Here is a 23,493-nt window from a genome sequence, read left to right as displayed (position 1 = left end):
AGGAGCCAGGAATTCCTAGTAATGTAGCAAACGCCCCCAGGTGTAACTTTGCTTAATTCACAGGTACAGAAAAATACCTTACAGTGCAGAGCTCACATGAAGCTTTTTGCTCTGTGGGTAAACTTAAAACCCACCTTGATTAAAAGATTAGAAGAACCATCAGAGACCTGGGAAGATTTTGGCAGCATAGACTAACAGTTTGAATCTCTGATCCAGAAGAGTGCCAATGTTGTTCACAAAACCAGTAATTTTCACTCGCAGAAAAAGCTCTCAGAAATTAACAATTTAATATTTATGTATTGCAGCCAAAAGTGCAACAAAAGCCTCAAGCGAGTGAATAAATACTTAAAACACATCTCACCTTTCCATCTCTTCAAGGTGGTTTACAATTCAGAATAAAACAATTACATTCAAATCCACAAAAAAATTTTAAAACCCCAACCATTGGTCTAAATGTATTACAACAAAGAAAATTCAACGCAACAGTAAACTAGCAATAGATACTTTATTATTGCTTTCCAAAAGCACAAGAGAGTAATTTGGTGCCTAAAGATAAAATAAATGATATTTCTGGGAGGCCTATTCCACAATCCACAAGGCCAACACAGAAATGTTTGATCCCCAGCCCATGGAACGCTTGAAGGGGGCACCTGGAGTAGAGCCTGGGGAGATCTTAGAGGGCAGCCACGTTTATATGGGAGCAGGCAGTTAATCTGATTCCCTGGGCTCCTGGGTGCAGTAAGATTTCAGAGGTACTTTGAATTCAACCTGGAAATGCACTAGAACAGTAAGGGAGAAAATGCGGCAGCTAGACTGATGACTGGGAGCGGCCACCGAGACCATATAACACCGGTCTTGAAAGACCTACATTGGCTCCCAGCACGTTTCCGAGCACAATTCAAAGTGTTGGTGCTGACCTTTAAAGCCCTAAACGGCCTCGGTCCAGTATATCTGAAGGAGCGTCTCCACCCCCATCCTTCTGCCCGGACACTGAGGTCCAGCTCCGAGGGCCTTCTGGTGGTTCCCTCATTGCGAGAAGCAAAGCTACAGGGAACCAGGCAGAGGGCCTTCTCGGTAGTGGCGCCCGCCCTGTGGAACGCCCTCCCATCAGATGTCAAAGCGATAAATAACTACCTGGCATTCAGAAGACATCTGAAAGCAGCCCTGTTCAGGGAAGTTTTTAATATGTGACATTTTAGTGTATTTTTCATCTTTGTTGGAAGCCGCCCAGAGTGGCTGGGGAAACCCAGCCAGATGGGCGGGGTACAAATAATAAATTATTATTATTATTATTATTATTATTATTATTATTATTATTATGGTTTTCTGTGGGAAATTTGTGTTCCAATATTAGGACATGGCTTTTATTGGAAATGGCACGCCTTGTTTGGGAAGCCCCACTAAATTCGTACCAAAATACTAATTTTATTTTGTTGTAAGATAAAATACCTGGATAACTCAGGCAAATACAGCAACAGTTAAAAGATTAAGTATTCATCCGTGAGGGAAATGAGGAAGGTATTTTAGGTAGTCTCATCCAAGAAGAAAATGCTGAGTTGAACTATAAATGAATACTGTTTAGATGTTTGTGTCATGCAGGCAAAAAAATGAGATTGCTGGTTGAAGTGAAGGGGGGCTGGATTCTCAAATGGGGAGACGGCAAATAAATACTATTTAATTTGTGGAAGGGGCAATCATTTAGAAACTGGCTTAATTAAAGCATCTGCATATAATATTATGGAACATATAATATAGAAAGTTTAAAAATAAAAACCATTCTTCTTCTCTGTGCCATTTCTGTGTGCTGCATGGGCAGATGATTTGCATTAGAGTTGACACCAGCCGCAACATTTTCAAGCTATAGCTTGATATTTTTCGGCTCGAAAGACCAGAGCTTGGCAACAGAGTCAACATGCGCACTATAGTCTGAGCCCAAACTGCAAAATCAGCCCAAACTCAGATGGCATGATAAGAACAACGAGCACTAAATGAATGTAGACAAGCTGCAAGACCGATCCCTAGTCTGCACTGCTCTTATTCCAAGGAAACGAAACCGAAGGCATGTGCTAGCACCCTTGAAATCTCCAACACTCTGGTGGAATGAAGTTATATGGCTTTAGCAGAAATGTTATAAGGATTCAAGTATAAATAGATTAATAGAATATTATAGGTAAAATAAGGTTAGAATGTGTTAAGATAATTATAGGACAGAAAACAGAGAAAGATGGAAAGGAATTGCTGAAATAATTGATAGAAGTGGAATACAAAAAGGGAGGTGTGAGGAGGTCGGTGAAATAAGTGAATGAAAGACAAGATATTGAAACTGTTTGAGTGTTTTAAACTGTTTTTGTTTGGCTTTGTTAGTTTAATGTGTTAGTGTTATTACATAACACTATGTCTTTGTATTGTATTGTATTGTTCTTTTTTGTAGTGTTTAAATTGTTCAAAAAGTAATAAATATTATTTTTTTTTAAAAAAATGAAATCTCCAACACTCAGAGGCTGGGGTGTGTATCTAGAGCAAATAAATATGCATTGCGACCCCCTCTTGCACAAAGCACCATACAATATGAAGGTCTTTCTTCCACAAATGCCCTGTCCACCATAATGATGGGCACTATGCGAGTAAGTCAATAACAGCATGTAACAGCATGGGACTTACCAAAGAACGTTCGCCTTCTTGATGCAGTCTGAATGAAATCAGCTGGTGGAAGACCTAGTATCTTTAACACACACAAAAAGTCAGCCAGAACAGCACCTCTGTTAAGTACATATAACAAATCAATGGTCTTACACCTTGAACATGAAGGACATGTTGATATGATGGTTGAGCTCTTTTTTATTTTATTGCAGTCAGTTGGAAAGTGGGGGGGGGGGGATACCACAAACAGTAAAAATAAGTGTTCTGAGGAACTCATCAATGGTTCCAACCTAACTGGTGGTTTCTATCTGTACTGGATCTGATACTCCTCATCACTGTTATCAACGGCTAAAAATGAAAGTTATGCCTGGCCCAAAACTGGTAGGGAGAACGAACGTATCAGGAGACAGAAATAAAGTTCAAAACTATCTTAAAAACCTGGGCTGGAGCTAATAAAATCTCTGTACATCTAAATCAATTTAGAAACTGACTTTTATAATCAAATGAGAGTGTCTCTGTTAAATGGTACATTTTGAGTTTCATGTTCTTCACAAAGAGTGCTGCCCTCCTTTTTCTGGGTCAACTCTATGGGCCTGTTGCATGCCAGAAAGGTGCTTTTAATACTTGGGAGTTAGAGTGTTTAAATCACTTAACACACATAATCTTCTTGTAATCATTGAAACACCCAACAGGTCTGTGTTATTATCCCACATTTCAATTCCCCGTCACTAGGTGATATTTTGGTCTTTGTGTTCTGGGTTGTATGAGTTCCTGTGGGGATATTAAACATTTCACAGGCACTCTAATGCCAGTGTAATGCCACTTGTATGCAAGTCATTACTGAAATGCAACGTTTTATTTCATAAGGACATATTTTGCACAGAAAACAATTGTGCGTGTGCATCTTCTGAGACATACGCTAGCTAATTTGTGTTTAAAATGTTTGTGGTAGAAAAAAATTTTGTTTGATACATTGGATTCCTCAGACTTTAATAGGTTAAAATTCACAGGTAATGAAAGAGATGCCTTCGTTTCATGTGAACAAGCATGACTGAAACCTGGTGAGATGAGGGTGAGAACCTGTTCAAAAGGCATGGATCAAACAGAAAGGAGGAGGAGTAGCATTATATGTAAAGGATGTGTATGCCTGGAAGGACATTCATGACTTGGAGCATGGAAGGCAGGTTGAGAGTATTGTGAGGGGGGATTGTTGGAGAGGGTATGAACCGTGACCACACTTCCATGGGGTTGTGTCTCTGGAAGAGTAAACCTCTGCCTGGCATCTGATTCGCAGTTGGAGGACATATTGTCCCACCCCCTGGCTTTTTGCAGGAAACCCCAAGAGCATCTCTCACAGATGGCTGACCAACCGCCGAAGACCTCCATTTAGGGAGACTGCAGCACCTCTCAAGATAATTGTTCCCATTGCCAAATGCTGTTACCTTTAAGAAGTTTCTTCCGATAGTCAACTAAGATCTACCCTCCTGTACCTTAAGTCCACTAGACCTAATCTTGCCTTCTGGAGTAGCAGGCGACAAGTCCTTGCTGTTTTCCATGTAAAACCCTTTCAGATATCTGAAGAATGCTATCACCTCAGCCTTGTCTTCTCCAGGAGAAATCAGCCCAACCTTCCATATTTGTTGTCCTGCTCTGAACACTCCCAACATCTACATATCCTTCTAAAAGTGCACAGTTTTCCAGATGAAGCCGAACTAGTAAGGGATAAAGGGGACCTTTATGTGACAAATCTTAGAGGAGTTTCAAAAACTACTTGCGATGTTGCAAGAAAGAAAGAAATCCCCTTTGTGAGCATGTGTACCTTCCTGTGTATAGCTAAACTTGTTCTTTAGAGTCTGGGTTGTTTCTGCAACACCTGCTAATATTAAAATCAGAAGTTACCTCCATAATGCATGCAAGCTGCTCCACTTCATTCTCCCCAGGAAAAAGTGGGTACCCTGTGTAGAGTTCAGCCATAATGCACCCTAGACTCCACATGTCAATAGGGGTTGCATAGGGGTGACCAAGAATCACTTCTGGGGAACGATAAAATCGACTCTGGACATATGTATACACTGGAATAAAAAGGCAGGGGAAAAACATTGGACAGCCGAAAAAGCCCTGGCTCTGGTTGAGGCCAGCCTAACCTCTCTGTGGCTTGGGACCTTCAGGATGTTTGAAGACCGTAAGTTCCTCTGTGGGACATACCAGGAGAGGCGGTCCCGTAGGTACGAGGGTCCTAGGTCGTATAGGGCTTTAAAGGTTAAAACCAGCACCTTAAACCTGATCATGTACTCCACCGGGAGCCAGTGCAGCTGGTATAGCAGTGGGTGAATGTGATCTCGCAGCGAGGACCCCGTAAGGAGTCTCGCCGCAGGACTCTGCACCCGCTGGAGTTTCTGGGTCACTGATCCTCGCCTCAATGCAAGCCCCTGAGCTCCTTATCTTAACTCCCATCATTTTGGTCTTGACCTCTGGTTTCCAACCTTTTTGAGTCCAAGGCTACATTCTTTCTGCAGTCTATTTATTTATACATACTTTTCTAGAAGACAGTGTGTTGAACTATCAATATAGCAAAAGTTGATATTCTAGCTCACAGGTTTTCAGCCTTTTTGGGTCCATGGCTCACTTGACCAACTACATTCTTTCTGCGGCACTCCTGTGCGGCTCAGGAGCCCCTTGACTACAGAGCTGGCAGCCTCTCACTCCTTTTTGAACACCCTTCTTTGTGGAGTGTTCCCTCAGCCTCCTCTCCCCTCTCTCTGGGAGTCCTCTGGGCAGCAGCCCAGTGGTGTAGCGTGGGTTGTCAGCACCCGGGGCAAGGCAAGTAATCTGCGCCCCCTAACCCGGGGCAAGGCAAGTAATTTGCGCCCACCGCTGCACTGTCCCTCCCCCAGATAGTCCCTCGCTCTCTCTCCGCACCGCACTGCACGCCTGGCACCCTCCCCTCCACAGTGGGCGGCGACCCGGCGGCTCGGATTGGATTCGCACAGCCAGCACTGCAGTGAGAGAGAGTGAGTGAGCCAGGGCAGCAGCCACCACTGACCCTGGTCTCTGAGCTGCCCCATCCACCCAAAAAGAGAGGTACCTCCTCACAATGCCCCCCAGGAGTTTGGGAAGAGGATGCCCCCAGCCTCAGGGGCCCAACAGAGACAGGCCAAAGGTGAACATGAGGCCAGCATCTTACTCACCTGGGGAGGCAGCCATGGGCGCTGCCTGGCCTGCATGGTGGAAAAACTCCCCTTCAGCACTGGGAAATCCGCTCCGCTTCCCAGTGGGGAGGAGTTGCGGTGGACCAGATGGCCACCCACTCCCCTCCAGGGGTGAGGGACAAAGTCCCGCGTCCCCCGGAGGTTCCCAGCCATGTCATTTGTCTGCCAGCCAATTCGCTGGCTGGGGGGGCGTGGCTGGGGGGCGTGGCTGGGCCACATTTGAACTGAGGCGTGAGCCGGATTGGAGAGCGTGTGAAGGATTGATTGCAGGTGTGAGAGTATTTGGTAGTGAGCCTTGAAGAAGAGTTTAGATTTGATATCCCGCTCTATTACCACCCGAAGGCGTCTCAAAGCGGCTAACAATCTCCTTTCCCTTCCTCCCCCACAACAAACACTCTGTGAGGTGAGTGAGGCTGAGAGTCTTCAGAGAAGTGTGACTGGCCCAAGGTCACCCAGCAGCTGCATGTGGGGGAGCGGGGAATCGAACCCAGTTCACCAGATTATAAGTCTACCGCTCTTAACCACTACACCACACTGGCTCTGGGGGAGGGGAGGTGTGGCCATCACCTGCCCCTCCATGCTTAAGGGTATTCCGTTAAAGGAATCCGGGGGTGTGGAGCTTGTCCAAAGTCCGGGGCTGGGCTAGGGCCATGCCACGACCCCGTCAGGAACCCAGAGGGAGCTTGAGTTAGTTTGCATCGACGGGGCTCCCCCTACCGGTGATTAACCCTTACTGGACTCCCTGCGTGATGGGCAGGAGTCAGATATAGTCGGGTCAATTTCAATGCCTAAGCCAATACCACTCACATTCTGTAACCAATAAGGTTGTGGCCTAAATTTGCCCAATAACATTAACCTAATATCTGTGTCCTTGTGTCTTGTTCATCAACGAGAGGGTGGTCTCGGGGTCTCAACACGCAACTCAGCTCGCAGGCAGGCCTTGCACACAGTAAGTACAAGAATGGCTAGCGGAACACCTGCTTGCCAGGTATCCTACTAGTTTGTCCATTCCCAACTGCAAGGACTGGCGGACTGGCTGGCTGGGCACCCTCGCCCACTGGCTTGCTTGCTTACTCCAAGGCCGCCTCCACTCCCAGCACTCTCTGCCCCCCGGGCAGCCCCAGAGGCACCATTCAACTGAGGTGCTTGTAGCCAGGGCTGCTGCAACAAACAGCCACGCAAGCCAATGGGGGACAGAGATGTGAAAGGGCATCAGAGGAGGGAGGGAAGGAAAGAGGGACAGAGGCCAGTGTTGATGGGCCAGCAGGGGGATACTGTAGATAGTTATGCAAATAAGGGATCGAAAGTGACGTTCAGTGATTGGATAGTTTTAGAAAGTTGTTACAGTTACGTTGTACTGGAGCTTTATATAAGCAGGCTGACTGAACCCTTCAGTTCAGTTCTGTTCTGGCCTGTGAATAAACAAGAGCTGTTTGAAGAATCGCTGTGTCGTCTGATATGTTCACCCACAACTTAACAGTTGATTTCCCTTTTTACTTCAAAAAACTATTTAAAAATTCATTGTGCCTTTGTTTCTTACTCCCTTGTGAGCTGCCCCAGGGTTATAAATTTATACAGAAGATGTGGAGTTTGAAGTACATAAGTAAATAAATCAAAAATTAAGAAATCTAATAAAGAAAATTACATCTACTTGACTTTTCTGCAAACCTCTTTGGTGTTCATAGCAGCTTGATCCAAAGTCGATAACTTTAAATGAAACCTGCCCAGGTTGGGGTTGGTTTATTAATATGTTCTCCTAAGATGAGGGAAAGCGAAGAAGGGGGAGAGAAAATATCAACACACATCTATCAGGTTAGCAGACTAACAGCAAAATCATTTTTACAGGGGAAAAGCAACCAGCCTGCAAATATATGGTGGTGTCTGGTGAGAAATCCCAGCCTCTTTGACCTCCTCATTTAGGTGTGACTTATTTTGTGGATGGAGTGTTCATACAGGAACGCAAAGGTCATTCATTTGCTGACATATAGCAAGAACTCAAACAATGCTTATAAATTATAGGTTGCCATTTTGCTCACATAGCTACATTCTGAAGAAGTATTGACCATTCCCTAGCACATGGGTAGGCAAACTAAGGCCCGGGGGCTGGATCCGGCCCAATCGCCTTCTCAATCCGGCCCGTGGACGGTCCAGGAATCAGTGTGTTTTTACATGAGTAGAATGTGTGCTTTTATTTAGAATGCATCTCTGGGTTATTTGTGGGGCATAGGAATTTGTTCATTCCCCCCCCCAAAAAAAAATATATAGTCTGGCCCCCCACAAGGTCTGAGGGACAGTGGACCGCCCCCCTGCTGAAAAAGTTTGCTGACCCCTGTCCTGGCACCTTTGAATGCTTAGCTCAGAAGGGCAGAGACCAGGTCAGAAAAGGGCAGGTTACTCAGCCACACTGAGAACATGCCTCCCTGAGACTTTATCATGTTCCAAAGGAGCCATGAAAATTAGCCCCAGAAGGGGAATCAACTGGTAGAGGGGCCACATAAACCTGCTGGGCCAATCTGGGAAGGAATTAGAAAAACCTTCCTTGATGGGGGTCATTTCCACCAACTTCAGATCTCAGTTCTCTAACATTGAGCATATAGAACCCTGCATGAACAAATATACATTTTTTTATACACCGAATGGCACATTTAAGCCAGGCTAAGGGTTGCAGCAGACCAATTACAGTGGTACCTCAGGTTAAGTACTTAATTCGTTCCGGAGGTCCGTACTTAACCTGAAACTGTTCTTAACCTGAAGCACCACTTTAGCTAATGGGGCCTCCCGCTGCTGCCGCATCGCTGGAGCACGATTTCTGTTCTTATCGTTAAGCAAAGTTCTTAACCTGAAGCACTATTTCTGGCTTAGTGGAGTGTGTAACCTGAAGCGTATGTAACCTGAAGCTTATGTAACCCGAGGTACCACTGTACAAGGGAAAGTGGTTTTAATATAGAGAGTGTCTCATAGAAAACAGACCTTCATTAGGAGTCTGTACTAGAGGAAACTGAAATAAACATCATATCTCTAACATAAGCTAATGCTTTGGTCTATATATTTGGTCATATGACACTCAGTGATTTGGAAAATTCACTGAATGGTTAAAGCTTTTCAAACATCACTCCTGCATCAACATAAAACAGCTATTGTGATGTTGAATGCTTAACCATATGAGAGTCATCTATACCTCAGTATTTCATCACTTCCTTTTATTTTCAAAGAGGTCTAGTCAAGCTAGGTAAAAGGTAAAGGGACCCCTGAACATTAGGTCCAGCTGTGGCCGACTCTGGGGTTGCGGCGCTCATCTCGCTTTACTGGCCGAGGGAGCCGGTGTACAGCTTCCGGGTCATGTGGCCAGCATGACTAAGCTGCTTACAGAGCAGCGCACGGAAACGCCGTTTACCTTCCCGCCGGAGCGGTACCTATTTATCTACTTGCACTCTGACATGCTTTTGAACTGCTAGGTTGGCAGGAGCTGGGACCAAGCAATGGGAGCTCACCCCGTTGCGGGGATTCGAACCACCGACCTTCTGATCGGCAAGTCCTAGGCTCTGTGGTTTAACCCACAGCGCCACCCGCGTCCCTTGGGTAGACCCGCGTCCACCCAATGAAATCTAGTCAAGCTAGACATAACATTAAATAGTGACAATGGGAGTTTTCCTTCCAATGCAAATAGCAGCTTCAGAGGAGCATTTATTTTTGCCAGGATAGAAAGCAAGAAGATAAGGGTTAAAGTCCCCTTTGCTACTTGCAGCAGCAATCACCCCCAGCACCTACTATTTGCATATATATATATATATTTTAAGTGCATGTTAAATGCAAATACACACATAATGTCCCATCTTGTTAACTGACCCCATTCATTGAAATGAACTCATTACACAGAAATACACACACACAAACACACACACAAACACGGGGGGGGGGGAATACTGTAGAATACACAGTAGAATACACTGAATATGGAGCAACACAGTTTAAGGGGGGGGAATGTTTACATATTTTTCTACTTTCTACTTGGTGTAAATAACAATCCATAATGTGCATGAGAGTTAAAAAATTAGCCACTGACAAGGGGCCCAGAAGATTTTAAGTGAGGGAGAGAAAAATAATGTTATGCAATTTTGGAAACAATAATATTTAGTCTTGTCTAAAGACTTGGACTAGAGGGACGCGGGTGGTGCTGTGGTTTAAACCACCGTGCCGCTTGGACTTGCCAATCAGAAGGTCAGTGGTTCAAATCCCCACGACGGGATGAGCTCTCATTGCTCAGTCACCACCTCCTGCCAACCTAGCAGTTCGAAAGCACACCAGTGCAAGTAGATAAATAGGTATCGCTGAGGTGGGAAGGTAAACGGCATTTTTGTGCGCTGCTCTGGTTCGCCTCATGACCCGAAAAACTGTCTGCGGAAGCAGACAAACGCTGGCTCCCTCGACCTGTAAAGCGAGATGAGTGCCGCAATGCCAGAGTCATTCGTGACTGGACTTACCGTAACTGTCAGGGGTCCCTTTACCTTTAAAGACTTGGACTGTGCTTCATTACACAAAATCTGCAATGATGTATAAAAATGGCTGTACTTACAGGCTTTAGATCACAGTGAATAATCTTTTCTGTGTACAACAACTGTAAGCATCTTAATATACACAGGGTGAATCTACGAATCAAACCCAGTGTAAAACCTTGGAAATTATTTTTCTTGATTAGTTCATACAAATTTATACTGTGGGATGAGAGAGAAAAAAGCATTTACACATTATACTGTGAACAATTTTAAAATATATATTTCTTTATTCTACTTCTGACTGAAAGGATAAAATCTGAACACACTTAAAGTCCAAGACCATGTCAGAATATTTACATCCTTCGGAGCAAAGGTATGGCTATCTAGTTACCTCATAAAGGTTTCAGCATCTCTAATGGCAGTTGCTGAGCACTGTGATCAGTGAAGCACAGCAGCTAATGATGATTGGAGTGAAAACTGAATTGGGCAGTTGTTGTTGTTGTTTAGTCGTTTAGTCGTGTCCGACTCTTCGTGACCCCATGGACCAGAGCACGCCAGGCACTCCTGTCTTCCACTGCCTCCCGCAGTGTCAGGGAACTGCCATCAGTGCCGGAGGGAGAGAGCAAGATCCAGAGGGATTCCAGAGAGCGTCCCGGGATTGGGAGAGGCAGCCCATCTTCTGGGGAAGAGAATCAGCGTAGCACCAGTGGAGAAGGGGGGCAGATGGGGGAAGCGGCGAGGCGGTCCCATGATTCCTTGCCGGGGACCAGTGGGGAGAGTAGGGGTCCTCCGCTGCCTACACCCTCCTTGCGCAGAAAGCTTTCGCACAGAGAGAGTAGGAGAAGACTAGGCGTCAAAGAGCTTCTTTGCTGGAAGAAGTTTAAGAAACGCCCACTGACGGATTCTGCCAGCGATTGAGACAGCCACGGGTGAGTGGCTGTCCGGAAAGAAAAGGTTCACTCAGGCAACTTACGCACGAGCAACCCCTAGAACCACTACATGCAGTTTGGTCAAATTCATGTTAGCAGCTTCGAGAACACTGTCCAACCATCTCGTCCTCTGCCGTCCCCTTCTCCTTGTGCCCTCCATCTTTCCCAACATCAGGGTCTTTTCCAGGGAGTCTTCTCTTCTCATGAGGTGGCCAAAGTCTTGGAGTCTCAGCTTCAGGATCTGTCCTTCCAGTGAGCACTCAGGGCTGATTTCCTTCAGAATGGATAGGTTTAATCTTCTTGCAGTCCATGGGACTCTCAAGAGTCTCCTCCAGCACCAGAATTCAAAACATCAATTATTCGGCGATCAGCCTTCTTTATGGTCCAGCTCTCACTTCCATACATCACTACTGGGAAAACCATGGCTTTAACTATACGGACCTTTGTTGGCAAGGTGATGTCTCTACTTTTTAAGATGTTGTCTAGATTTGCCATCGCCTTTCTCCCAAGGAGCAGGCATCTTTTAATTTTGTGACTGCTGTCACCATCACTATCTACTTGCACTTTGGCGTGCTTTCGAACTGCTAGGTTGGCAGGAGCAGGGACCGAGCAATGGGAGCTCACCCCGTCACGGGGATTCGAACCGCCGACCTTCTGATCAGCAAGTCCTAGGCTCTGTGGTTTAACCCACAGCGCCACCCACGTCCCAGGAAAGTGTGTAGGAATCCTCAATTAAAGCCAAAGGTACTGCACTATTATGAATCTTGCTAATAACTGGGACTCACATTTGGGCGTATTCCCCATGGAACCCATAGATCAAGGGGCATCTAATGGACTACTCCCTCAGGACTGGCACAATGAACGATGCTTGAATGTTCAGGCTCCATACAGTTTCATACGTTCGAAAATTATAAGTGGATCCGCAATATGCAACTTGATACAGAGCAATGATCAGATCTCCATTATACTGCTTAAAGAGATGTCTATGCTTGTGGGATGGAAGTGTGAATACTTAGTGATTGCTTCCCCTCCCATCTCCAATTTGGGCGTAAATACAGTGGTGCCTCGCAAGACGAAATTAATTTGTTCCGCGAGTTTTTTCGTCTTGTGAATTTTTCGTCTTGCGAAGCACGGTTTCCCATAGGAAATGCATTGACGGTTTCCCATAGGAATGCATTGACGGTTTTAAGAAAAAGGCGCAAGACGTTTTCGTCTTGCAAAGCAAGCCCATGGGGAAATTCGTCTTGCGAAGCAACTCAAAAAACAAAAAACTCTTTCGTCTTGCGAGTTTTTCATCTTGCGAGGCATCCGTCTTGCGAGGTACCACCGTATACACAACAGTTTACGTAATTGTTATTATAGATAAGGAAAAGTTGTCTTACCCTAACAGTTCAAAGGAAATGCAGAAATGATTACGGAAGTAAAAATATTCTTTCATGTGGACGACATTGTGAGCATTGTCTTCATCCTTTTGCCGTAGAGCATTGAGGATGCTGACTTCTACCAAGGCTTGATTATGAAATCTAAGTGCGACAGAAGGGTTTTGGTTTTCATTTTTTTACACAAGCTGAAACTAGATCATTCCTGTGTGTTGTTGAAAATAGCACTTAAGGCGAATTACTCTTAGTGCAGGCATGCTGCACAAAATGCAAAGCTGAATGTGACGTTTCCATACTTGTCTGACCACAGTCTGACCACTTGTCCAATGTGGACTATGCAGGTTCCTCATCATGTGTTTAGTGTGAAGTCCAGAGGGGGCTTCTAACTGTCAAGCAGTTAGAAACCTCCCCAAGACCTTCACACCAAAACCAGCCCTCAAACAACTTACAATTTTGAAAACCTGAATATGAATTTTGTTTGTTTAGTCAGAAAGCTGTAACAATAATTTCTTCAATTTCTTGTTAGCTGAATTTTTTTAACGGGTTTTCTGGCTAAACACTGATTAAAACCACTCCCATCTTCTGCTAAAATAATAAAGCAAATCACAATTAAATAACAAAAATATATTTCTATTCAACTAACATCTAACATTGTGGTATCTTGATAAAGTTTATAAAACTTTGGACATACCGTACCTCTTTTTGTTCCTTATTATCTTCACTGCTACTTTTTCACCTGTCTTGTGGTCCAAACACTTCACAACATGCCCAAATGATCCTTTCCCAATAACAGCCAGTATTTCATATCTGTATGCGATATGATCACTTAGAACCTATACAAGGTGACAAAAAGTGGAAAGCAAATGTAGTACGTGCCCATGTATCTCTGGTGCTAAAAGGACCTAGGGTCCTAGCAGATCACAAGCTGAACATGGATCAACAGTGCAGTGCAGAAGAAGAAGAAGAGTTTGGATTTGATATCCCGCCTTTCACTCCCCTTCAGGAGTCTCAAAGCAGCTAACATTCTCCTTTCCCTTCCTCCCCCACAACAAACACTCTGTGAGGTGAGTGGGGCTGAGAGACTTCAGAGAAGTGTGACTGGCCCAAGGTCACCCAGCAGCTGCATGTGGAGGAGCAGAGATGCGAACCCGGTTCCCCAGATTACGAGACTATCGCTCTTAACCACTACACCACACTGGCTCTAGAATGCTATTTTAGTCTGCATCAACAGATGTCTAGTGTGCAGATCAAGGGGGAAAATAGTACCTCTCTCTTCTGCCACAGCTGGAATTCTGTGTCAAGTTTTTGGCACCACAATTTCAGAAGGATATTGACAAGCTGGAATGTGTGCAGAGGAGGGCAACCAGGATGATCAGGGGTCTGGAACCCAAGCCGTATGAGGAACGGTTGAGGGAACTGGGTATGTTTAGCCTGGATAAGAGGCGGTCGAGAGGAAATGTGATAGCCATCTTCAAATATCTCAAGATCTGTCACATGGAAGATGGAGCGAGCTTGTTTTATCTTGCTCTGGTGGGTAGGACTAGAACCAATGGCTTCAAGTTAAACAAAGTAAATTCCGACAAAACATCAGAAAGAATTTTCTGACGGTAAGAGCTGTTTGACAGTGGAACAGACCCCCTTGGGAGGTGATGGACTCTCCTTCCTTGAAAGTTTTTAAGCAGAGGTTGGATGGCCATCTGTCATGGATGCTTTAGCTGAGATTCCTGCATTGCAGAGGGTTGGACTAGATGACTCTCAGGGTCCCTTCAAACTCTACAGTTCTGTGATTCAATGACTCCATGAACAAAACACAAGTACAGTGGTGCCTCGCAAGACGAAATTAATTCGTTCCGCGAGTTTTTTCGTAGAGCGAGTTTTTTCGTCTTGCGAAGCACCACGGCGGGGAGGGGTGGGGAGAAGCAGGGCAGCTGCCGCAGCCAGTCCTTGGACTCACCCGCGCCTTGTGGACACCGCGCGACGCGGCTGCTGGAGGGCGGCGGGGCTCAGGAGCGCGACTCCGGCTGCAACGCTGGCTGCTGGCGGCAACGGCTCCTGAGGGGAGTGCGCGAGGGCGGTGGGCAGCGGCGCGAGGCAGCCAGAAGGTCAGAAGGCCGGCCGGAAGGTGGGAGGGAGCCGGAGGAGCGGGGAAGCGGGGAAGCGAGCGTGCGACCGTCGCCATGACAGGAGAGGCAGGGCTGTTTCGTCTAGCGAAGCAAGCCCTTAGAAAAATCCGTCTTGCGAAGCACCTCAGAAAATGAAAAACCCTTTCGTCTAGCGGGTTTTTCGTCTTCCAAGGCATTCGTCTTGCGGGGTACCACTGTACATGTTCCATGCATTCATCACCCAGTGACACGTGGGTAGCAGTAACGCAGGGATTACAATAAAGACTGTGGCTCAGATTAAAATCTTCCTTCTCATTTTAGATCAAAATCCAAGCTGAAGAAGAATATAGGCTGTAAATGCTAATCTCATATTTGAGGTGAGCATTATGAGTCCCCAACATTCATATTTCTGAGCCAGGATTTATTAAATGCAATGAGAAAATTACTCTTCACTTCCTCTCATTGGACAGCTCTTACACAAGATGAGCACCAATAGTTCTGCATTGTTTCCACAGCCACGGATGCCAAAGCAGTATTGCACTTCCAGCCTCTTACCTTTTTGTAGGAGCCATGATCATCATCATAGGAACTGTTGTTCTCTGCATCAGGATAGGCTTCAATCTTTTTAGCTCCCAGTCCAAGAAACCACAGCTCTCTATATTCCTTAATCTCCCGCTGTTCATACGTTGTTAGCTGGTTTTTAAAATGTTTCAAGGCTTCTGATTTGGAGACAAAAATCAAACACTGAATATTGGATATTGTGTTCATTTATTTATTGCACCTATATATTCTGCCAAGGAACCCAAAGCAGCTTACGATTTAAATACTAAAGCAAACAAATTGTACAAAATATTGATGAACCAACTTCAAGAGCTGGTGGCAGTATCTTCCTGGCCTAGACTTCTCTTCTCTGCATTCACATAACTTAACCATCATGCAGGTAATAAATAACTCGTTTCCTCGTTCTCCCCATCTCTCAGAATATGCTGTTTAAAGCAGTTCCCCAAAAATGCTGGCTATGGCTGCTGGGAGGTGCAGAATAAAAACATTATGGAGAGCACCAGGTTAGAGGAGGCTAGTTTAGTATTAGTGTCCCTGCATCAGTGAGATCAGTAAAGGTAAAGGGACCCCTGACCGTTAGGTCCAGTCACAGACGACTCTTGGGTTGCGGCGCTCATCTCGCTTTATTGGCCAAGGGAGCCGGCATACAGCTTCCGGGTCACGTGGCCAGCATGACTAAGCTGCTTCTGGCGAACCAGAGCAGCGCACGGAAACGCCATTTACTTTCCCGCCGGAGCGGTACCTATTTATCTACTTGCACTTTGACATGCTTTCGAACTGCTAGGTTGGCAGGAGCAGAGACCGAGCAACGGGAGCTCACCCCATCGCGGGAATTTGAACCGCCGACCTTCTGGTCGGCAAGCCCTAGGCTCTGTGGTTTAACCCCCATCGCCACCCGCTATTATTATTATCCCTGTAGTGCAAATTGGAGTGGGAAAACTGAAAGGCTGGCCTGAGATCTGCAAGTAAGTTCACAGTTGGAATGTGGTTTGAACCAGGGTTTCCCCACCACTACCCCATTTTATAGCTTATATACTGTATTTACCCACTCCAAGTCTCATTCAAGCAAGGTTATGCTTAAAATTCTACAAGGCAGGCTTAAGCAGTATGTAGACAGAGAACTCCCAAAAGTGCAAGCTGGATTTTGAAGGGGCAGAGGAACCAGAGACCAAATTGCAAACATGCGCTGGATTATGGAGAAAGCTAGAGAGTTCCAGAAAAACATCTACTTCTGCTTTATTGACCATGCAAAAGACTCTGACTGTGTCGACCACAGCAAACTATGGCAAGTTCTTAAAGAAATGGGAGTGCCTGATCACCTCATCTGTCTCCTGAGAAATCTCTATGTGGGACAAGAAGCTACAGTTAGAACTGGATATGGAACAACTAATTGGTTCAAAATTGGGAAAGGAGTACGACAAGGCTGTATATTGTCTCCCTGCTTATTTAACTTATATGCAGAATTCATCATGCGAAAGGCTGGGCTGGATGAATCCCTAGCCGCAATTAAGACTGACGGAAGAAATATCAACAACCTCAGATATGCAGATGACACAACCTTGATGGCAGAAAGTGAGGAGGAATTAAAGAACCTTTTATTGAGGGTGAAAGAGGAGAGCGCAAAATATGGTTTGAAGCTCAACATCAAAAAAATGAAGATCATGGCCACTGGTCCCATCACCTCCTGGCAAATAGAAGGGGAAGAAATGGAGGCAGTGAGAGATTTTACTTTCTTGGGCTCCATGATCACTGCAGATGGTGACAGCAGCCACAAAATTAAAAGACACCTGCTTCTTGGGAGAAAAGCAATGACAAACCTAGACAGCATCTTAAAAAGCAGAGACATCACCTTGCCAACAAAAGTCTGTATAGTTAAAGCTATGGTTTTCCCAATAGTGATGTATGAAAGTGAGAGCTGGACCATAAAGAAGGCTGAGCGCCGAAGAATTTATGCATTTGAATTCTGGTGCTGGAGGAGACTCTTGAGAGTCCCATGGACTGCAAGAAGATCAAACCTCCCCATTCTGAAGGAAATCAGCCCTGAGCGCTCACTGGAAGGACAGATCCTGTACTGAGGCTCCAAGACTTTGGCCACCTCATGAGAAGAGAAGACTCCCTGGAAAAGACCCTGATGTTGGGAAAGATGGAGGGCACAAGGAGAAGGGGACGACAGAGGACGAGATGGCTGGATAGTGTTCTCGAAGCTACCAGCATGAGTTTGACCAAACTGCGGGAGGCAGTGGAAGACAGGAGTGCCTGGCGTGCTCTGGTTCATGGGGTCACAAAGAGTCGGACACGACTAAACGACAACAATTTACCCACTCCAAGTCTCATTCAAGCATTTGTCACAATTTTGTCCTCATCAATTTGTTTCTGTTAAAAAGAAAATTAGCATTCAAAATTTGTACCTGCTGAAGTCAGAGGCAGCTTTAGATTGTTGCCTTTTTCTGTTTCTGTCTTGCTGGACAGAACTATAGCACTGTTTTCACGAGGAGCTGAAGGAAATGATTGGCCTGGGGCTCTGTTTTCCTGCTAAAGAGTAATATGGTGCTTTGTAAAACACTTGCCTTAAGTCCATACATCTCAGCCCCTTTTTCTCAGTCCATCTCTACAGTAAAATAATTTCAAATGAATAATTCTCGTCTGATTAAAACAACAGAGGCCATCATTAGACAGCTGTAACAAAGGCAATAAAGAGCCTTTGGCATCCTTAGGCATATTTCTCTGCTGGGGGGGGGGGGTGTCAGATTTTCCACACCTTCAGTTTTAAAACGGCACACACAAACATGCCTCTAAACCAATTTCCTCTTTCTCTTCCTGCTATCCCCACTCCTTGCCTCATGCTTCAAGTCTTAAAAATATTTTTTGCAAGCACCTTGAAAGTTTACCCAATTAAAGAAAACAATTTGAAACTTAAAAATAACACCAATTATTTAAATTTTAACAATTGTTCCAGAGAAAGGGAAAGGAACTTTTTTTATGACACAAGAGCAAGCCAGTATCTACTACGTACCATCAGCCACCAGACCTCAGCCCTGCAGGAACGACTGTAAAGTATTGTTCCACTTAATCACTCTTATTATGTAGGGGCTGTCAGAGCACAAACCTGTGCTCTAAAAGTGCTGGCTAGCAGACTGTAGGATATGGTGGAAACCTAACTACACCTTCATATCTTGAGACAGCAAAGCATCTCTAGGTATATGCCGGCACTAGGTAAAGGTAAAGGATCCCTAGACAGTTAAGTCCAGTCCAAGGCGACTATGGGGTTGTGGCGCTCATCTCGCTTTCAGGCTGAGGGAGCCGGCGTTTGTCCACAGACAGCTTTCCAGGTCATATGGCCAGCATGACTAAACTGCTTCTGGCACAACGTGACGGAAACCAGAGCGCATGGAAGTGCCATTTACCTTCCCGCTGCAGTGGTACCTATGTATCTACTTGCACTGGTGTGCTTTCATACTTCTAGGTTAGCAGGAGCTGGGACAGAGCAACAGGAGCTCACTCCATCACATGGATTCGAACTGCCGACCTTCTGATCAGCAAGCCCAAGAGGCTCCGTGGTTTATACCACAGCGCCACCCATGTCCCAAATATGCCAGCACTACTCCATTCTGGTGCATCTGCACCACTACGGTGCAGCTCTGCTGGGAGGGTGACCAAAGCAGGAGCAGACTTATACATGCCAAACCAATCCTACGTATTATGAGGCTCATGGCTAATCGTGGTTATGGCTAGGAGGTCACTACTCATCCAGAGAACTCCAGTTCCATCCAGCTCGAAGCTTAGTGAAGGGAGGTAGAGGGACCCCCTATAATGGTGGCATGTGTGTCCCATCCCTCCCACCTGGAGGGCCAGGGCTCCACATTCCTATGCTAGATCCCTTCCTCACGCCCCAGTTCAATCTCACTTCTGCTAGTCTCAGGATCAGATACAGTGGTACCTTGGTTCTCAAACGCCTTGGTACTCAAACAACTGGGAACCCAAACACTGCAAACCCGGAAGTAAGTGTTCCGGTTTGCGAACTATTTTCGGAAGCCGAACATGCTCTGTTTTGAGTGCCACACTTTTTGTTTTGTTTTTGCAACTGCGTGGAACCCAGTTCAGCTACTGATTGATTGATTGATTGATTGTGTGACTGTCGTACATTGTTTATTCCTTTCATTTTATGGAACAGTGGTCACATTAGATAGTAAAATTCATGTTAAATCACTGTTTTAGGGGTTGTTTTTAAAAGTCTGGAACGGATTAATCCATTTTGCTTTACTTTCCATGGGAAAGCATGCCTCGGTTTTGGAACGCTTTGGTTTTGGAACGGACTTCCAAAATGGATTATGTTTGAGAAGCAAGGTACCACTGTACAGACCTTGACTTCATTGCTACCAGTGCTCAGTGGCTCTGCCATTCTCTGCTCGTTCAGGCTCCATGGATTCTAAGGGTTGAGAAGCCTCTTGAAACATACAAGTGGGATTGGCTACTGCTGGGATGTATAAGGGACGGGAGTGACAGGCAGGCAGGCCCAAGAGGATGATAACCACCAGGTGTGGCTAGCCAAGAGGGGAAAACAAATTGTTACATAGGATATCAGTGAAAAGGGTGGGCCAAAAGGACTCAATGTTCTATGCAGAAACCTGGTTGCGTGTTCAGACCCAGAAACCTCCCCCCTAGATAAACACACATTTGACTCAAATTTTAGATTTGGTTTTTGCCAGAATTTAGGCCACAACTTTATTGATTACAGAACTGAGTGGTTGCATAGGCTGTGGTTCGACTAGCTCCCTGCACCTTTGCAGGTAGCACTGACCCAGAGCTCTCAGCCAAAGGCAAACACCTGAGGTGTGTGGAAAGCCTGGGAATGGACTATGTCCACTCCCCAGATGCTCCCCTGGACTCAGGCATGGGCACAACCCCTTCTCGGGGGTTGACCAAACCAAGTTGAGTCCCTGGATTCCTTTAACGGAATATCCTTCACATAGGGATGGCGAGAGCGTTCTCCCATCCCTAACACCTGAACCAGAGCCTATCGGCAACCTTACAAGTTGTGACGATTTGCTACGCAGTTGGCGAAACCCAAATGGCACCAGCCAATCAGCCAAGTGGGGAAAATTCCTGCCGTGCCCCTGTCCCAATGACAGACGACACACGACGGCATAGCAAGGTCAAGCGCAAAATGCCTTAAATATAGGGAGAGGTGGGCGGGTGTTCTGATGCACGAGCCAAAAGAGGAAGCTCTGGGTCACGTGCATGGGTTTATATAGGTCCCTTGGTCTGTTTAGACAGCTCCCCATTGGCCAGATTAAACCTAGCAACGAGGGACCTACCAATCAGGTGTTGTGGCTGTCCAATATACTCACCCACAACCAGGCGGTTGGTCTCCGGGTCTCACCGCAACACACACCCTCTTTTAGGGAGGACACGCTCTACAGAACACACCCCATGTTTGTCTCAAACCACCAGATTCTCTTGGGGCCCTCTGTGTGTGTCTGTGCTCTTGTCTTCTGCAAGAGGGCACCACATCCTGGATTTGGAGGCGAGGGTTACTGTACAGTGGTACCCCGCAAGACGAATGCCTCGGAAGACGAAAAACTCGCAAGACAAAAGGGTTTTTCGTTTTCCGAGGTGCTTCGCAAGACGGATTTTCCTAAGGGCTTGCTTCGCTAGACGAAACGGCCCTGCCTCTCTGTCATGGTGATGGTCACTGCACACACACTCGCTCGCTTCCCCGCTCCTCCGGCTGCCTCCCACCTTCCGGCTGACGGTTACGCCGCTGCCCACCCCCCTCGCGCGCTCCCCTCAGAGAGCCGTTGCCGCCAGCGCCTCTCTCTCCCTGGAGTCGCGCTCCTGAGCCCCGCCGCCCTCCAGCAGCCGCGTCGCACGGTGGCCACAACGCGCGGGTGAGTCTGAGGTACCAGCTGCGGCAGCTGTCCTGCTTCTCCTCGCCCCTCCCCGCCGTTGTCAGTGTTTAAATGCAGTGGTGCTTCGCAAGACGAAAAAACTCGTACAACGAAAAAACTCGCGGAACGAATTAATTTCGTCTTGCGAGGCACCACTGTATATAAGGCCTGAGCTTAGGTAGGGCTCCTTCTATAATCAACATGATCTCCATTTACTAAATAACTCAGAATTTCCTCCTGCAGTTTTGAAAATTTTAAGAATGCCTGGTAAACATCAACGTTTATAAAATAAATAAATAAATTCTGACACCATGAGATGCACGCATCTACATACATGATATTCCGCAACTTTTCTAACTACAACAATGAAACGTAAAAAGGTAGTACTAAGCTCTGTTCGGCTTACCTGATGCATTGCATTTACATTCTGCAAGTTCTTGGTGGTTATTTGCGGAAGGATGGCATCTTGCTGCTGCTGCGGCTTCATAGCGCTTGAAACCAAATTGCTCTTAACTTGGCACTCCAGGTGAGGGAGCACACTTATGCTGCTATTTAATTTCTAATGGGATAAATAAAGTTAGCACAAAAAGAAATAGTTTGGATTTGGTTTCATAAAGTATTTAAAGCATTAAAAAATAACTTTTGCGGGGTATATGAAATCATGAGCAAACAGATTTACACAGCAAATTGATTAACGAGTTTTGCCTGCTGCAAGAAGAAGAAGAGAAGAAGAGTTTGGATTTGATATCCCGCCTTTCACTCCCTTTAAGGAGTCTCAAAGAGGCTAACAATCTCCTTTCCCTTCCTCCCCCACAACAAACACTCTGTGAAGTGAGTGGGGCTGAGAGACTTCAAAGAAGTGTGACTGGCCCAAGGTCACCCAGCAGCTGCATGTGGAGGAGCGGAGACGCGAACCCGGTTCCCCAGATTACGAGACTACCGCTCTCAACCACTACACCACACTGGCTCTGTGAACTAACTGCTCCCCTTTGTGTCCTTTAGTATAGGAAGACCCTGGCTCCTGTACAAGCCAGAGGATTGAGAGGAGTAGAGTGTGTTTCTTTAGCCTGGCACAAAACAATAGGGCCACGGGGGTTGTTTAACTGGCCCTTGAGACGGCCCCGAACCGAGCCACCCTCTCTGTGAGTTCCCGCACGCTGCACTGGAAATCGCGTCTGCACAGATGCAGGCACGCACACTCACACGTGTGTGTGATGCGGCCCAAGGAGGGATCTCCACTGGAGTGAAGCGGCCCAGGCGAGGTAAACCTTGCCAACCCCTGCAATAGAATCTGGACCCTTCCCACAGAAGTTAGGAAAATAGACTGAGAGTGTTCACCAGGAAGTAATTTCCAGCAGCAACCTGAACTTCGCATATGTGGAATCCTATTTGTAATATATTCAGGACAGGAAAGAAAAAAAAGATTTTTTCAGGAAAGGGGAAATGGCAAGGAACGGAGGCTAATTTTTCAAACAAAGTCCCACAGTTTCTCGGATGTTAATAGCCCAGAGACGGAAAAAAGACCAAGTCCCGACCAGAGAAGAATGGCAGATTAAGTTGACGGATTATGCCAAAATGGCAAAAATGACCGGAAGAATCAGAAACCAGGAATACCAAAATTTTAATAAGAAATGGGGGGAAATTATAATTTATCTTAAAAACCATTGCAAACAGTTAAATTTTTTAGTAGGATTGGAATAATATTTGTAGTTTAATGTTGAATGTTGAATATATGGAGATGTAAAAGATTTGGATCATTATAAAAGATGCAGGAGAAAATGGTTAACAAAAGGACCCACAAAGGGGAGGAGGGAAGTTCAGGAAATTCTTTGGAATCTTGTTTTTATGTTGGTTGTTGATAATTGACTGCAAAACTTTAAACTGAAAAACTAAATAATTTTTTTAAAAAATTAAAGAAACTTTCCCTCTCAGTTTATTTCAGAGTTGGCAAGTTTTCTTGGCTTTGCTTTATTATATTGCCATGCAGTTTTTCTTTCAAATGAATCGCAAAGCGGTTTACAAACCATACATAACAATAACAGAACAGAACATCACAAACACAGCATAAATCTCACCAAGCAATTAACAAATCATCAGCGAAACAATTACAATCTACAAAATACCATTAACGAAACAACTAAAAAAGATAGCTAAACAGCACAATTGCAACAAAAGTCATATTACAGGGTGAACAAATTAATACGGCATTTAGAATCAATAAAACAATATTAACGGATTTTACCAAAATAGCAACCCAAAAATAAACTAAGCACCCCCATAACTCATTATGTT

At 45.5% G+C, this 23,493-nt stretch overlaps 1 protein-coding gene across 4 annotated transcripts in view; it reads right to left on the bottom strand.

The window, feature by feature from the left end:
- Nucleotides 1-23,493, bottom strand: part of DYRK4 (dual specificity tyrosine phosphorylation regulated kinase 4) — a 48,440-nt gene that overhangs the window by 6,000 nt on the left and 18,947 nt on the right. For 2 of the 4 annotated variants that reach the window (XM_083440736.1, XM_083440734.1), the window contains 9 exons: nt 21,608-21,760; nt 17,722-17,845; nt 15,308-15,471; nt 13,347-13,483; nt 12,654-12,794; nt 10,423-10,561; nt 7,518-7,605; nt 4,540-4,712; nt 2,662-2,722 (listed from right to left, as the gene is read on the bottom strand). In XM_083440736.1, the coding sequence (XP_083296862.1) occupies nt 2,662-2,722; nt 4,540-4,712; nt 7,518-7,605; nt 10,423-10,561; nt 12,654-12,794; nt 13,347-13,483; nt 15,308-15,471; nt 17,722-17,845; nt 21,608-21,760 (1,180 nt within the window). The remainder of the gene's footprint in view (nt 1-2,661; nt 2,723-4,539; nt 4,713-7,517; nt 7,606-10,422; nt 10,562-12,653; nt 12,795-13,346; nt 13,484-15,307; nt 15,472-17,721; nt 17,846-21,607; nt 21,761-23,493) is intronic. The other 2 variants (XM_083440735.1, XM_083440737.1) reach the window with 1 other exon arrangement.

Source organism: Podarcis tiliguerta, assembly GCF_965153285.1.
Source record: "Podarcis tiliguerta genome assembly, chromosome: 5".
Taxonomy (NCBI): domain Eukaryota; kingdom Metazoa; phylum Chordata; class Lepidosauria; order Squamata; family Lacertidae; genus Podarcis; species Podarcis tiliguerta.
This window is presented reverse-complemented; position numbering and strand designations above follow the sequence as displayed.